At 40.1% G+C, this 15,885-nt stretch overlaps 1 protein-coding gene and 1 long non-coding RNA gene across 3 annotated transcripts in view; one reads left to right on the top strand and one right to left on the bottom strand.

Annotated features, from left to right (window-relative positions):
• LOC139075695 (uncharacterized) overlaps nucleotides 1-4,150 on the top strand; it is a 318,375-nt gene extending 314,225 nt beyond the window's left edge. The window contains exon 4 of the long non-coding RNA XR_011526354.1: nucleotides 3,925-4,150. This is a non-coding gene — a long non-coding RNA (uncharacterized lncRNA). The remainder of the gene's footprint in view (nucleotides 1-3,924) is intronic.
• The window catches only part of MRPS5 (mitochondrial ribosomal protein S5), a 48,128-nt gene that overhangs the window by 5,203 nt on the left and 27,040 nt on the right, over nucleotides 1-15,885 (bottom strand). The window contains exon 12 of one of the 2 annotated variants that reach the window (XM_070573583.1): nucleotides 3,697-3,805. In XM_070573583.1, the coding sequence (XP_070429684.1) occupies nucleotides 3,697-3,805 (109 nt within the window). Of the gene's footprint in view, nucleotides 1-3,616; nucleotides 3,806-15,885 lie in introns of those variants that run through there. The other variant, XM_070573585.1, reaches the window with a different exon arrangement.

Genomic DNA, 15,885 nt, shown 5'->3' with positions numbered 1-15,885 from the left:
ACAGGAACATGGAAAGATGTTCCAATCCGCTACACTGAAGGGCGTGTGCAGTGTGAGCCCATTTACCCTCCCACGTGTGCAGCAGGTGTTCCCATGGAAACGTCAGTGGAGGCACCCACACTTCACAGAAGGGGCTGGACATCTGGGGCACAGCAGGAGGAGGGGCCAAGTGTGACCCACCCGAGCACAGAAGCCAGGTTCTCGACTGGACCATCTGAGGATGTAGAGGATGCTGGGGCGCAGGTGCGCAGCTGTGCAGGAGGAAGATGCTGTGGAACAGAGACCAGAGCGCTGCTCAGAGGGGGACCATCTTTACGTGAGTGTGCACAGCACCATGACGTCACAAGTATGAATGTGCGTTTGCTGGTGGATGAACCTCAGAGAGGGCCTTGGAGGTGGGACTGCAACAGCGCTGCTTTAGGAAACATCAATTTTGTCTTTTCTAAGAACCAGCTCTTTTTTCATTGATTTTTTCTCGTTTTTTTTAGTCTCTATTTCATTTATTTCTGCTTTGATTTTTATTATTTCCTTCCTTCTACTGATTTTGAGCTTTGTTCTTTTTCTAGCTCCTTTAGGTGAATTTTTAGATTTTTTATTTGAGATTTTTCTGTTTGTTGAGGTAGGCCTACATTCCTATAAACTTCCCTCTTAGAACCACTTTTGCTGTATCCCATAAATTTTGGCATGTTATATTTTCCACTTTCATTTGTCTCCAGGTATTTTTTGATTTCTCCTTTGATATCTTTGTTGGCCCAATCATTGTTCAGTAACGTTTTGATTGATCTCCACATATTTGTGGCTTTTCTGATTTTCTTCCTGTGGTTGATTTCTAGTTTCATACTGTTGTGGTCAGAAAATATGCTTGGTATTATTTCAATCTTCTTAAATTTATTAAGACTTGTTTTGTGGCCTAATATGTGATCAATCCTGGAGACTGTTCCATGTGCATTTAAAAATAATGTGTATTCTGTGGTTTTTGGATGGAATGTTCTGCATATATCCACTAAGTCCCTCTGGTCTAATGTGTCATTTAAGGCTAATATTTCCTTGTTGATCTTGCGTTTCGATGATCTATCCATTGGTGTAAGTAGAATGGTAAAGTCCACTACTATTGTTGTGCTACTTCTGTTTCATGTTTTATGTCTGCTAATAATTGCTTTGTATATTTAGGCGCTCCTTTGTTGGGTGCACAGATATTTACAAGTGTTATATCTTCCTGTTGGATTGTCTCCTTATTCATTATGTAATGCCCTTCTCTGTCTCTTGTTGCAGTTTTTGTTTTAAAGTCTATTTTGTCTGATATCAGTATTGCTACCCAAGCTTTCTCTTCATTGCCATTTGCATGGAGTATATCTTTCCATCCCTTCACTTTCAGTTTGTGAGTGTCTTTAGGTCTGAAGTGTGTCTCTTGTATGCAGCGTATACATGTGTCGGTCTTTTATCCAGTCAGCCACTCTATGTCTTCTGATCGGAGTATTTAGTCCATTGACATTTAAAGTAGCTATGGAAAAGGACGTACTTATTACCATTGTGTTACTTTTTTTCTGGGTGTTTTAGTAGCTCTTCTCTTTTCTGTTCTTCTCTTGCTCTCTTCTTTTGTGGTTTGATGGCTCTCTTTAGTACTATGTTTGGGTTCCTTTCTCTTAAGTGTTTTGTATATTTATCATAGGTTTCTAGTTTGTGATTACCATGAGATTTATATATAGTAAGCTAGGAATATAGCAACCTATATTATGTTCATGATCTCTTAAGTTTGGCTCCTTACTAAAAACTCTACTCTTTTACTCCCCTCCTCCCACATTTTATGTTTTTGATATCACATTTAACCTCTTTTTTGTGCATGTGTATCCATTACCCTCTTATCATGGAAATAGATAATTTTAGTACTGTTGTCTTTTGACCTTCCTATTAGCTTCATAGGTTGTTGATCTTCTGACTTTACTGTATATTTGCCTTTACCAGTGATATTATTGGTGTAGCCACAGATTGTAATGTTCCATAGCCATTAAAGAGTTATGGAAAATCACTTACAAAATAATACTAAATTTAAAAAGAATTTAAGACAATATAATACAAACCCAAACTTTGTTTTTTTTAAAAGTATGTTATATTCAAAGAAAAGACTGGAAGATATGCCATAAAAAGGGTAATAATGTTTACTCTGATTAGTAGGGTTGTCAATCATTTAAATCTTCTGTATAATTTTCTGTAAAGTTTCCGCAGTGAACGTCTGTTTTTTGAATGTATACATGAATAGTTAAGGGAAAGAAAACTGGAAAATTGTCCACTTAACCCATATTGACACTTTCAAAACAAGTACTAGGTCTAGACAGTATTTGCCAAAGGATACCAATCTGAAGTTGCTTTTGTATCTTTCTAGATTTCTGTATTCATATATCACCATATATCTTTTAAAAATTGACACAAAGGAATCCTGTCATATCCATAATTTAGCCCCTTGCTTTTTGTGCTTAGTATTATACCGAGATCTTCCTTACCAGTATAAGAGATTTCCCCCTCGTTCTTTGCACTAACTGCATAATACTCCATTGTGTGAATAAACATAATTTTTGTAACTTTTTCCTTATTGCTGAATATTTGTGTTGTTTCCAATTTTTTACCATTTATAAAAAATAGTGAGCTTCTTGTATATCTAATTTGTTGTACTTTTGCAAGTATATCAATAGGGGAAATTTGTTGCTGAAATTGCTGCCTCAAAGTTCTGTGCATTTTAAATGTTGATGAGTATTGGCAGATTGCCCTCCCAAATGTTGCATCAGTTTATCTTCATCCATACCACCACTTCCTTGGGGCCCAGGACACAATCAAATGTTAATGATTGTCAATATGATATGGGAAACATATCTCTTAGTTCTGATTTGCATTCATTTAATTATGTGTTTGGACACAATTTCATACATCTATTGGCTGTTATTATTTCCTTTTTGAGATCTGTTAGTTCATGTTTTACCAATGTTTCTATTGGGCTATTGTTCTTCCTTATTGATGGTATAAACTCTTTGTAAGTTAAGGACGTTCACCCTTTGTGTGTCATATTTGACTTAGTTTTAAATTTTTTTCTACACATTTTTAAATTCACAGAAGTTTTAACCCTCTATATAGCGAGTTTATCACTCTTTTTATCACTTCTGGGTTAGTGTTTTGCTTAGAAAGCCTTCATTTGAAGCTTATAAATATGTTCACCCATATTTTCCTTCAGGACTTACATGGTTTAATGTTTTGTTTCAACTGAGAACTGGAATCCTGAGCCCTTTTTGTCCCAGGTTCTCAGGTGTCTTGCGTAACTCATGGAGCAGTATCCTCTTATGTTACTTTCCTGTGTATAATTTAAACATAAAAATACATCCTTCAAAATAAATAATTAATGGTGACAGCAAGTAATGGAAGCATTTCTGTTAACTTGTGATAAAACCTCATTTCACGGGGTTGGGCATTCACAAACAGGAATCGTTGATTTTATTTCCTAGTTAATTGAAGTCTGAATTGCATTTGAAAGTTCCAGTGAAACTGTGGTTTTACTCTATAACAGTGTATGTTTTTTCCCAACCTTCCTGGTTATTTTAATCTATTTTCCAAAATGTTCAAAACCATCTACTTTATTAATTTAGAGCATGGTTAGTTTTTTTTTATTGAGCATACTTAATTTTATCTAGAGATTTATAAAGGTAATCTAACCTTGGATTTCACAGATGCTTCCAAATGTAATGTTTCCCAAATGCCCCAACACAGAGAAGCAGACCTCCGTAGCCTCCTGCTCTGTCATTCGTTTTGCACAGCAGCTTTTCTGTGGGCAGAAGAAAAATGAAGTGCGATGAAATATTGTAGAAGCTCAAACTTAAAATGTGAAAGACATTATGTGCCAAATTCATGTGCCTTGTCATATTTTTGCTTTTTCTCTTACAGGTTTTGCCATTGGGAAAGCCACTGAACACATGGATGCTTTCAGAAAAGTAGGTACATTTTTCCTGTGTTGACAGTAAAAGATCAATAAGCCATGTGCTAGTCACCATCAGAACCACAAACAAAAAAAAAAAGAACTCTCCCCTGAGGTTCACTGTCAAAGGTCACTTATCCCATAAAAAGCTGTTTAGAAGTGCCTGTATTCTTTTGCATCATTTTTATCAGATTTGTGATTGTGACAAGATTATGAGACAACTGGGAAAGTTTGAAAACTGACAGAGTGTTGAAAGATACTAAGGAATTATTCCTAATTTTCTCAGGTGTGATAGTGATACGGGGCTTGTGATTTCTTTTAGTAAATCCTTAGCTTTTAGAAGTATATAATGAAATTTTTGTGTTTGAAATTTTCCATAACAAAATATTTTATGAAAGCTATTTTTTGAAATTTCTGAGAAATTGTGAACTCCAACAATAAATTTAAGAAAAATATTTCCCTTCTTTCAAGCAAAGAACAAAGCAGTTCACTATCTGCATTATATAGAACGATACAAAGACCACACAAATGAGTGTTAGTCGTTTCTTTTAAAATTCTCAGGATTACACTTGTTTCATTATGGGAGGCAGTGTATCTCTACAGGTGTCTTTGTGTTTCTCTGCTTGTTGCTACGTTCTTAAAAATCAATATATAAAGTGTAGAAACAAACTTTCTCTCCCGAGAAGGTTAGTAATAAGTGACATCAGAGTCTGTCGCTCATCCTCGGCCAGTGTGTGCTGTCTGCTTGGGGTGGTATTAGCTGCGCTGTGATATTTGGAAGGGCATTAATACTACACACCCAATCCTTCTTGTGTTTATGTGTTTACCATCCAGTATTCCACGATATTTCTTTAACATTTAAAAGGATGCATATCAAGATGATGAAACAACCCAGAGATAAGTAAAAAAAAAAATTCTTATAATCTGTTGAAGATAAAGCAGAGAAATCTCACACCCATCCTGTCCTCTAATTTTGTTCACCTTTGCTAGAACTCGTTTAGAAAATACCAGAGTCGAAAGGCCTAAGCTAGATTGAAGCAGGCTGAAGCTCTCAGGGAAATAAAATTAGCCAACCTACCCAGGCTCCCATGAGCACAGGCATGTTCCAGGGGTAGTTCCAGGTGGAAAGAGCAGAGCATGAAGAGGAAACAGCCACTGAGTGAGTAGCTGGGCTTGGATGAGCGGGAACCTTAGTTCCTGCAGAGAACTAAGACGGTTCTGTTCTTAGAGCTCATTTGGTTCCAGTCATGACTCTCATCATCGGGGACTGATGGAATGTCTCTGTGAGCCAGGTGCTGCGCCAAGCTGTGTGGATGCAGAGAAGGACCTTCCTCCTCTCCTGTGAGGGAGCAGGCGGGAGGGCAGGCAGTGCCCAGAGTCCCGGGGCTGTGGCGGTCGTGCCCAGTGGACTCCGAGTGTAGAATTCTTGAACATTCTGATTTGTGTTTCGCCTGTGGTTCCACAGTAAAAATATCGTATAACTCTAGGTATATCTTTAAAAGTTTGCATCAGAAGATAAAACATTATATCTAAAATTTTTATTTGAAAGTTTCCACTATAGCTCTGCTAGAGCTAAGGCATGGAAATAAATTTTTTTATTGAGGTCATAATAGTGTACATCAATGTGAGATTTCAGTTGTACATTATTTCTTGACTGTCACCACATAAGTGCTCCCCTTCACCCCCTGTGCCCCCCACACCTCCCTTCCCCTGGTAACCACTGAACTGTTTTCTTTGTCCCAGTATTTGTTGATATTCCACATATGAGTGAAATCATCTGGTATTTGTCTTTCTCAGACTGCCTTATTTCACTTAGTGTAATTCCCTCTAGGTCCTTCCATGTTATTACAAATGGGATGAATTTGTCTTTTCTTATGGCTGAGTAGTATTCCATTGTATATGTATACCATATCTTCTTTATCCAGTAATCAGTCGATGGGCACTTGGGTTACTTCCACATCTTGGCTATTGTGAATAGTGCTGCAATGAATGTAGGGGTGCATATGTTACTTTGGATTGTTGATTTCAAATTGTTTGGATAGATACCCAGTAGTGGGATAGCTGAGTCATATGGTAGTTCTATTTTTAGTTTTTTGAGGAGTCTCCATACTGTTTCCATAGAGGTTGCACCAGTTTGCATTCACCAGCAGTGTGTGAGGGTTCCCTTCTCTCCACACCCTGTCCAACGTTTGTTATTTTTAGTCTTAATGATTACAGCCATTTTAACAGGCGTAAGGTGGTATCTTAGTGTAGTTTTGATTTGCATTTCCCTGATGATTAGTGATGTTGAACAACTTTTCATGTGTTTATTGGCCATCTGTATATCTTCTTTGGAAAAATGTCTGTTCATCTCCTCTGCCCACTTTTTGATTGGGTTGTTTGCTTTCTTATTGTTCAGCTGTGTGAGTTCCTTATATATTATGGAGATTGGAGATTAACCCCTTGTCAGATATATGATTTGCAAATATTTTCTCCCAATTGATGGGTTGTCTCTTTGTTTTGATCCTAGTTTCTTTTGCCTTGCAAAAGAAATTCCCACTTGTTTATTTTTTCTTTTGTTTCCCTTGTCTGAGAGGACACGGTATTTGAAAAGATCCTTTTTAGTTTGATGTCAAAGAGTGTACTACCAATATTATCTTCCAAGAGTTTTAAAGTTTCAGGACATATCTTCAAATTTTGATCCATTTTGAGTTTATTTATTTATTTTGAGGAAGATTAGCTCTGAGCTAACTGCTGCTAATCCTCCTCTTTTTGCTCAGGAAGGCTGGCCCTGAGCTAACAATCGTGCCCATCTTCCTCTACTTTTTACATGTGGGATGCCTACCACAGCATGGCTTGCCAAGTGGTGCCATGTCCGCACCCGGGACCCAAACCCACAAACCCCGGGCCGCCAAAGCGGAACATGCACACTTAACGGCTGCACCACCAGGCCGGCCCCTTGAGTTTATTTTTGTGAGGTAGTGGTCTACCTTCATTCTTTTGCATGTGGCTGTCCAGTTTTCCCAACACCATTTACTGAAGAGACTATCTTTTCTCCATTGTATATTCTTGGCACCTTTGTTGAAGATTAGCTGTCCGAAGATGTGTGGTTTTATTTCTGGGCTTTCAGTTCTGTTCCATTGATCTGTGTGCCTGGTTTTGTACCAGTACCATGCCATTTTGGTCACTATGGCTCTGTAGTACATTTTGAAGTCAAGGATTGTGATCCCTCCAGCTTTGTTCTTTTTTCTCAGGATTGCCTTAGCAATTTGGGTCTTTGATTGCCCTATATGAATTTTAGTATTCTTTGCTCTATTTCTGTGAAGAATATCATTGGGATTCTGATAGGGATTGCATTGAATCTGTAGATTGCTTTCGGAAGTATGGACATTTTAACTATGTTTATTCTTCCAATCCATGAGCAAGGAATCTCTTTCCATTTCTTTAAGTCATTAACAATTTCTCTCAGCAACGTCTTATAGTTTTCATTGTATAAGTCCTTCACCTTCTTGATTAAATTTATTCCTAGGTACTTTATTTTGTCAGTTGCAATTGCAAACGGAATTATATTCTTGAGTTCTCTTTCTGAAAGTTTGTTATTGGAGTATAGAAAAGCAACTGATTTTTGTAAGTTGGCTCTGTACCCTGCAACTTTCCTGTAGTTGTTAATTATTTCTATTAGTTTTCCAATGGATTTTTTGGTGTTTTCTATGTATAAGATTATGTCATCTGCAAACAACAAGAGTTTCACTTCTTCACTCCCTATTTGGATTCATTTTATTCCTTTCTCTTGCCTAATTGCTCTGGCCAAAACCTCCAGTACTATGTTGAATAAGAGTGGTGATAGAGGGCATCCTTGTCTCATGACTATTCTCAGGGGGATGGTACACAGTTTTTGCCCATTGAGTATGATGTTGCCTGTGGGTTTGTCATATATGGCCTTTATCATGTTGAGGTAATTTCCTTCTATCCCCATTTTGTTAAGTTTTTATCATAAATGGCTGTTGGATCTTGTCAAATGCTTGCTCTGCATCTATTGAGATGATCATGTGGTTTTTATTCCTCAATTTTTTTTTTTTTTTTTGGAGGAAGATTAGCCCTGAGCTCACTACTGCCAATCCTCCTCTTTTAGCTGAGGAAGACTGGCCCTGAGCTAACATCCATGCTCATCTTCCTCTACTTTATACGTGGGATGCCTACCACAGCATGACTTTTGCCAAGCGGTGCCATGTCCACACCCAGGATCTGAAACGGCAAGCCCTAGGTCACCAAGAAGCAGAATGTGCCCACTTAATTGCTGCGCCACTGGGCAGACCCCATATTCCTCAATTTGTTCATGTGGTGTATCACATTGATTGATTTGCAGATGTTGAACCATCCCTGAGTCCCTGGTATGAATCCCACTTGATCATGATGTATGATCCTTTTGATGTATTGCTGAATTCGGGTTGCCAAAATTTTGTTGAGAATTTTTGCATCTATGTTCATCAGCGATATTGGCCTGTAGTTCTCCTTTTTTGTGCTGTCCTTGTCAGGCTTTGGTATCAGAGTGAAGTTGGCCTCGTACAATGTTAGGAAGTGTTCCATCTTCCCTAATTTTTTGGAATACCTTGAAAAGGATGGGTATTAAATCCTCTCTGAAACTTTGGTAGAATTCCCCAGGAAAGCCATACGCTCCTGGAGTTTTATTCTTTGGGATGCTTCTCATTGCTGTTTCAATCTCTTTCCTTGTGACTGTTTTGTTCAGATCATCTGTTTCTTCTTGATTCAGCTTTGGGAGATTGTAAGAGTCTAAGAATTTATCCATTTCCTCTAGGTTATCCATTCTGTTGGCATATAGTTTTTCATAGTATTCTCTTATAATCCAGTTTATTTCTGTGGAGTCTGTTGTTATTTCTCCTCTTTCATTTCTGATTTTGTTTATTTGAGCTTTCTCTCTTTTTTCTTTGCAAGTCTGGCTAGGGGTTTGTCAATTTTATTTATCTTCGCAGAGAACCAGCTCTTTGTTTCATTGATCCTTTCTACTGCCTTTTTTCTTTGAACAGCATTTATTTCTGCTCTGATTTTTATTATTTCTCTCTTTCTGCTGACTTTGGGCTTTGTTTGCTCTTGCTTTTCTTTCTTTCTTTGTTTTTCTTTGAGGAAGATTAGCCCTGAGCTAACATCTGTTGCCAATCCTCCTCTTTTGGCTGAGGAAGCCCAGCCCTGAGCTAACATTCGTGCCCAAACTCCTCTACTTTTATATGTGGGACACCTACCTCAGCATTGCTTGCCAAGCAGTGCCATATCCACACCCGTGATCCAAACGGGCAGACTCCAGGTTGCCAAAGCAGAATGTGCAAACTTAACCACTGCACCACCAGGCCAGCCCTTGTTCTTGTTTTTCTAATTCAGTTAGGTGTAATTTGAGATTGCTTATTTGGGATTTTTCTTGTTTGTTAAGGTGTGCCTGTATTGCCATGAAATGCCCTCTTAATAGAGCTTTTGCTGCATCCCATATGAGTTGGTATGGCATGTTATCATTTTCATTTGTCTCCACATAACTTTTTACTTCTCCTTTAATTTCTTCAATGACCCATTGCTTGTTCAATATCATATTGCTTAGTCTCCACATCTTTGTCCCTTTCTCAGCTTTTTTCTTGGAATTAATTTCTAGCTTTGTAGCATTATGATCAGAGATGCTTGTTATTTTAATTTTTTAAAATTTATAGAGGCTTGCCTTGTTTCCCACATATGGTCTATCCTTGAGAATGTTCTGTGCTCACTTGAGAAGAATGTGTGTTCTGCTGTTTTTGGATGGAGTGTTCAATATATGTCTTTAAGTACAACTGGCTTAGCTTTCTGTTTAATTCCACTGTTTCCTTGATTTTCTGTCTGGATGATCTGTCCAATGATGTGACTGGGGTGTTGAGGTCCCCTACTATTATTGTGTTATTTTCAATATCTTCTTTTAGGTTTGTTAATAGTTGCTTTATGAACTTTGGTGTTCCTGTGTTGGGTGCATATTTATAAGTGTTATTTTCTTCTTGATGGAGTGTCCCTTTGATCATTATGTACTGCCCCCCTTTGACTCTCTTTACCTGCCTTATCTTGAAGTCTACTTTGTCTGATATAAGTATTGTGACACCTGCTTTCTTTTGTTTGCCATTAGCATGGACTATCATCTTCCACCCCTTCACTCTGAGCCTGTATTTGTCATTGGAGCTGAGATGTGTTTCCTGGAGGCAACAAATTGTTGGATCTTGTTCTTTAATCCATCTTGCCACTCTATGTCTTTTTATGGGAGAGTTCAATCCATTTACATTGAGGGTGATTATTGATGTATGAGGGCTTAATGCTGTCATTATATCACTCATTTTCCAGTTTCCCTGCATCTCCTTTGTTCCTTGTCCTGTGTGTTTTGGTCCACCTATTGAATTATGCAGTTTTTTATGCTGTGTTTCTTTGTTTTTTCCTTATTTATTTTTTGTGTCTCTGTTCTGCTTTTTAGTTTAGTGGCTACTCTGAAGTTTGTACTCAGAATCTCATGTATAAGATAGTCCATTTTCTGATAGCCTCTTATTTCCTTAGCCTAAGCTGATTCAGTCCCTTTCCTCCTCCCCTCCTAAGTTATTGTTCTCATATCTTATTCCAACTTGTGTTGTCAATTTGTGGTTAAAGTGACAGGATTGTCTTTGTTTTTGGTGTTTTCCTTCCCTTTATCCTAATGCTATAGTTGAATATTTGCTATCCTATTCTGATTCTATTTGTCTCCTTACTCTGTGTTTTATGACCCCTTTCTCCCTTTTTTTTTCTTTTTTCAGGTATGAGGGCCTTTATGAGGATTTCTTGTAGGGGAGGTCTCATGGCTATGAAGTCCCTTAGCTTTTATTTGGGAGAGATTTAATTTCTCCCTCATATCTGAAGGATATTTTTGCTGGATAGAGTATTCTTGGTTGAAGATTTTTATCTTTTAAAGTTTTGCATGTCATTCCATTCTCTCCTAGCTTGTAAGGTTTCTCCAGAGAATCTGCTGAAAGTCTGATAGGGGTTCCTTTGTAGGTCGTTTTCTTCTGCCTTGCTGCCCTGAGTATTCTTTCTTTGTCATTCATTTTTGCCAGTTTTATTACTATATGCCTTGCAGTAGGTCTTTTTACATTGAGAAATCTAGGAGATCTGGAAGCTTCCTCCACACATATTTCCCTCTCATTCCCTAGATTTGGGACGTTCTCTGCTATTATTTCTTTGAACACGTTTTCTGCTCCATTCTCCTTCTCTTCACCTTCTTGAATGCCTATAATTCTTATGTTGCATTTCCTCATTGAGTTGGATATTTCTCAGAGACTTTCTTCATTTCTTTTTAGTCTCAGTTCTCTCTCCTCCTCTGTCTGGAGCATTTCAACATGTCTATCTTCAATTATGCTGATTCACTCCCCTGCGATGTCCACACAAGCATTCAGAGAATCTGTATTTTGTTTTATCTCTTCCATTGCATCTTTCATCTCTAATATTTTTGATTGATTTTTCTTTAGTTTCACTCTCTTTTGTGAAGTACCTCCTGAACTCATTGAATTGTTTCTCTATATTATCTTTTACCTCATTGAGCTTTTTGATGATAGGTTTTTTTAATTCACTGTCATTTAGTTTACTTACTTCTGTGTCCTCAGGACTGTCTTCTGGGTGCTTATCGTTTTCTCTCTGGTCTGGAGATTTGATAAAGTGCCTGATGTTGGAAGGACCAGACTTTCCCATTTTGATATTATTCGGTTGAGGTTACAGCCTATTGCCACTGGGTGGGGGTGCAGAGTCATGTATTCTGAGCCCTCCGCCTTCAGTGGAGATGGCATGGTGTGGGTCAGAGGAGGGGCGCTTTCTCCTGTGTGCAGTCCCAGGTTTCCCAATCAGCTCTTGCTACCTGGTCTCCTGGGGTTTTGGTTTGATGGGGTCACCACTACTGAAAGCTTTTGCCCTATTAGAGGGCTTCCCTCTAGGCTGCCAGGGACCCAGGGAGACCTGGGTGATCCCGCAGATATGCGGCCCCTCCCCGACTCCTTCCCTCACACATCCTCCCATGGCAGCAACCACAGTCTTTCAGGGAGGAAGTTGTCTCTTACTCTGTTCCAGCTCCTCTGAGGGGGACTGCAGCCTCTCTGCCCTCCATCATGTGGCCTCTGTGACTCTCCCAGGAATTCTGTGCTGTTAGGGTATTATCTGTTGGAATATGGTTGCTCCTTTTTCTTTTTTTTAAAGATTGGCACCTGCGCTAACAACTGTTGCCAATCTTTTTTTTTTTTTTTTTAAGGATTGGCACCTGGGCTAACAACTGTTGCCAATCTTTTTTTTTTCTGCTTTATCTCCCCAAACCCCCTCTCTACACAGTTGTATATCTTAGTTGCATGTCCTTCTAGTTGTGGGATGTGGGACGCCGCCTCAACGTGGCCTAGATGAGTGGTGCCATGTTCGCGCCCAGGATCCGAACCCTGGACCGCCACAGCGGAGCGTGTGAACTTAACCACTTGGCCACAGAGCCGGCCCCTTTTCTTGTATGTTGGAGGAGAGAGAGTCCCAGGCAATTTCACTCCACCATGACACTGACATCACTCTGGAAATAAATTTTTAAGAAATCAAATACAGGACAGATTGTGCTAGTATGCCAGATCTTGTCTTCTGCTTTGAAGTCATAATTAATCATTCATATGCCTGATAAAACTACTTATTTCATCATTAGAGAAAGTGCTGAGCAGTTAGACACCAAGGTGTAGACCTGTGCAGGCCCACATCGTAGATACTTGCCTGAGTGGCTACTGAGCACTTGAAATGTGGCTACTGAGGTCGGCTGTAAGCATCACAGACACACCATATTTTAGACCTAGTATGAAAAAAAGAATGCAGAATATCTCAAAAATGTTATTGTATTCATTACTTGTTGAAATGATGTTCTGAACATTGGGTTAAATACATATATTTCTAAAATTAATTTATTTTTTTACTATGTTTTAATGCATCTATGAGAAAATTTAAAATTATATGTATGGGTGGCATCCTATTTCTGTTGGACAGTGTTGGTTTAGATACATTTATGTCTGAATGATTTTTGTAAGACTGCTACAATTTTAATTGCAGAAGTTACCTTTCTTATCTCCCCTGTCACCTAATCAAAGCTGTATTTTTCAGGTTGCTATATATTTAACGAATTACCTGGGCATTGGGGTTAAACACATTGATCTTGAAGCTAAAACTGTACGATAAGTTATAAATAGCATTTCCTAAATTATGTTCCTGTGCATCACTATTTCTAAGAGGAGATATTAATAGGTGTTACTCCATAAAGGTGCCAAGTGGGAAAACTGGATTAAAGAAAGTCAAAAAGGCGTTTGTATGTGTTTGTGAATGTCACAGTCTTTAATGCACTACTGTGCAATGTGAGCATCCCAGAGGGGGATAAAGAATGCAACATCACAAACTTACTAACCATGGTACACTTCTACCTTGGCTGCAGGACAGCACTTAACTCCTCACACAGCACAGCAAAGCATTTACTGTATAACACACCCACACACACACACACACACACACACACAGACATTAATTTGACTTTTATTAAACAGGTGTTCCTTGACACAGTCCCTGCCTGAGAGTCTTCACGATTGCAGTACAGTCCAATAGTTACCACAGGACAGTGACCACTATTATATGGACATTTGTGTATGTGCTAAACAGTGGCTGCCATTCATGGAGAGCCTCGGGTGCTCCAGGTGCTCTGCAGTGGGCGTGCTCCCCCGGAGCTCACCTCTAGCTCTGCTAAGCAGGTGTCGCAGGGAGGGGTGGATCTTGCCCAGGGTCATCCAGCAGGCAGTGGCAGGGGACAGTCTGCCTCCCAGGCCCTTCCAAAGGTCTGCCTTGCACTCCCCTGTGTGTGCACCTCTCTCTCTGTGCATCTGTACACATGTGTGTGCATGCATGGACACATGTTCTGTATGTGTCTAACTCCACACAGAGAAGAAGAACCACTCCATTGTTACCTTTCCTGGAACAAGCTATGCTCTGCAACACCATCTGGCTGTCCTACAACTTAACTCAGTTTTGACACTATCTACCTGGAGATAGCATCAGATCCCACAGGTGAAGGGCTCAGTCCCACAAGACTGTCCCCACCCCACTTCAGATGCCAGTTCCAAGTCTGGTTGTCACCTGTGCTTCTGACCAATTGGCTATAAATCAGAGGTTCCCACAACTCCCTCGTTGGTTTAGATTAATTCGCTAGAAAAAGTTTTAATATGCTAGGAAAAAAGTTTACATGCTGTTTACCAGTTTATATCAAAGGGACATGATACAGGATACAATGAACATCCAGGTGGAAGGGACGCACAGGGCAGGGTGTGGGGGAAGGGTGGAGCTTCCACGCCCTCTCCAACTGCTGTTCTCCCAGCACCTCCACGTGGTCACCGACCTGGGAGCTCTCAGAACCTGTACTTTCAGGATTTTATGGCGGCTGCATCACACAGGCGCGATCAATCGTTAACTCCATTTCCAGCCCCTCTCCCCTCCCTGGAGAATGGGAGGTGAGACTGAACATGCCAAGCTTCTCATCACAGCTTAGTCTTTCTGCTGAGCAGCCCCCACCCAGGAGCCCACCCAGAGTCACCTCATTAGAACAAAAGACTGCTATCACCTGGGAAATTCCAAGGGATATTGTAACTCTGCCAGGAACCTAGATCAAAGACCAAATATTAGAACAAAAGATGCTCCTAGTGCTCTTGTCACTTAGGAAATTACAAGGGTTTTACGAGCTCTGTGCCAGGAACCAGGGGCAGAGACCAATATATATATTTTCTATCATCTCACACATTTCCTTTCTGCTTTGAGAACTTTAGCTATTCTTTAAGGATATGTCTATTGACAATGAATTCTGTTTCCTTCATCTGAGAATGTATTTTCCTTTCATTCCTAAAGAATAATTTCACCAGGTAGAGAATTCAAGCCTTTTCTTTCACAAGGACAGAGGCATCCAAGAATTCAGTTCTTTTCTTTCAGCACTTGAAAAATGCGTCACTTCCTTCTGGCCTCCATGGTTTTTTATGACAAATCTGCTTTCATTTGAATTGTTTTCACCTTACAAACAAGGTATTGTTATTCTCTCTGGTTTCATGAGTTTTCATTTGCGTTTTGTCTTCTGAAGTCTGTTTATGACATGTCTTGGTATGAATTTCTTTCAGTTTATTCTATTTGGGGCTTGCTCAGCTTCTTAAATCTGCAGGTTTATCTATCTTTTGCCAAACTTGGGAAATTTTCTCCCATTATTACTTCTTCTTTTTTCTCAACAATTCAGAGGTTTTTAGCCACTGTCAACAACATGTGTCAACAAACCCTCTAAAAGCACGTCATCCTCAGGGCCAGGGTGAGAGGCTCAGAATGGGTACTCTCTGCCTCCTGAGGCCAGGCCTGGGAGAAGTCTCTTGGGACAGATGCCAGGGGATGCGTCCCATCAGCGTGGTCAAGGTCATTCCTTGAAGGCAAACAGAAGCCCAGGAGCCAGGTTCTCTGTGGCCCTCAGGAAACCCTTGGATGCCTCTGTCCTTTGCAAGGGGAGTTGAACCTCACTCAGGCCCTCTGTTAACGCTGGGACCATAGCCGTCTTCAGAGGAAACCCACAGTTGCATCCTTCCTTTTGTCTCCTTGGTGACCAGCTATCCCACCACCTACACCCTCCTCCTGCTTGGTGCTGTCCTGCCCTTTCCAGAGACCCAGAGAGATCTGGGTGGTGCTGCCCTGCTGGGTCCCAGCCTTCTCCTAGGGAGCAAGTCTCCCCGTCCAGCCCCGAGCTGTCCTCACCCACCATCCTGAGGGCCTTATCCCTGTTTACCCCAAGCCCATAGGCCGTGACCAGGCCACAACAGTCCCCACCCTCTGCTCCCAGGGTTGGGGAGGGCCTCTCTCCTTCCAGAGCCATCCTGGCAGCCCTCAGACTGGCA

The sequence above is a fragment of the Equus przewalskii genome, chromosome 14 (assembly GCF_037783145.1).
Source record: "Equus przewalskii isolate Varuska chromosome 14, EquPr2, whole genome shotgun sequence".
NCBI classification, from domain to species: domain Eukaryota; kingdom Metazoa; phylum Chordata; class Mammalia; order Perissodactyla; family Equidae; genus Equus; species Equus przewalskii.
The sequence above is the reverse complement of the archived record's forward strand: the minus strand, read 5'-3'. Positions and strand labels throughout refer to the sequence as shown.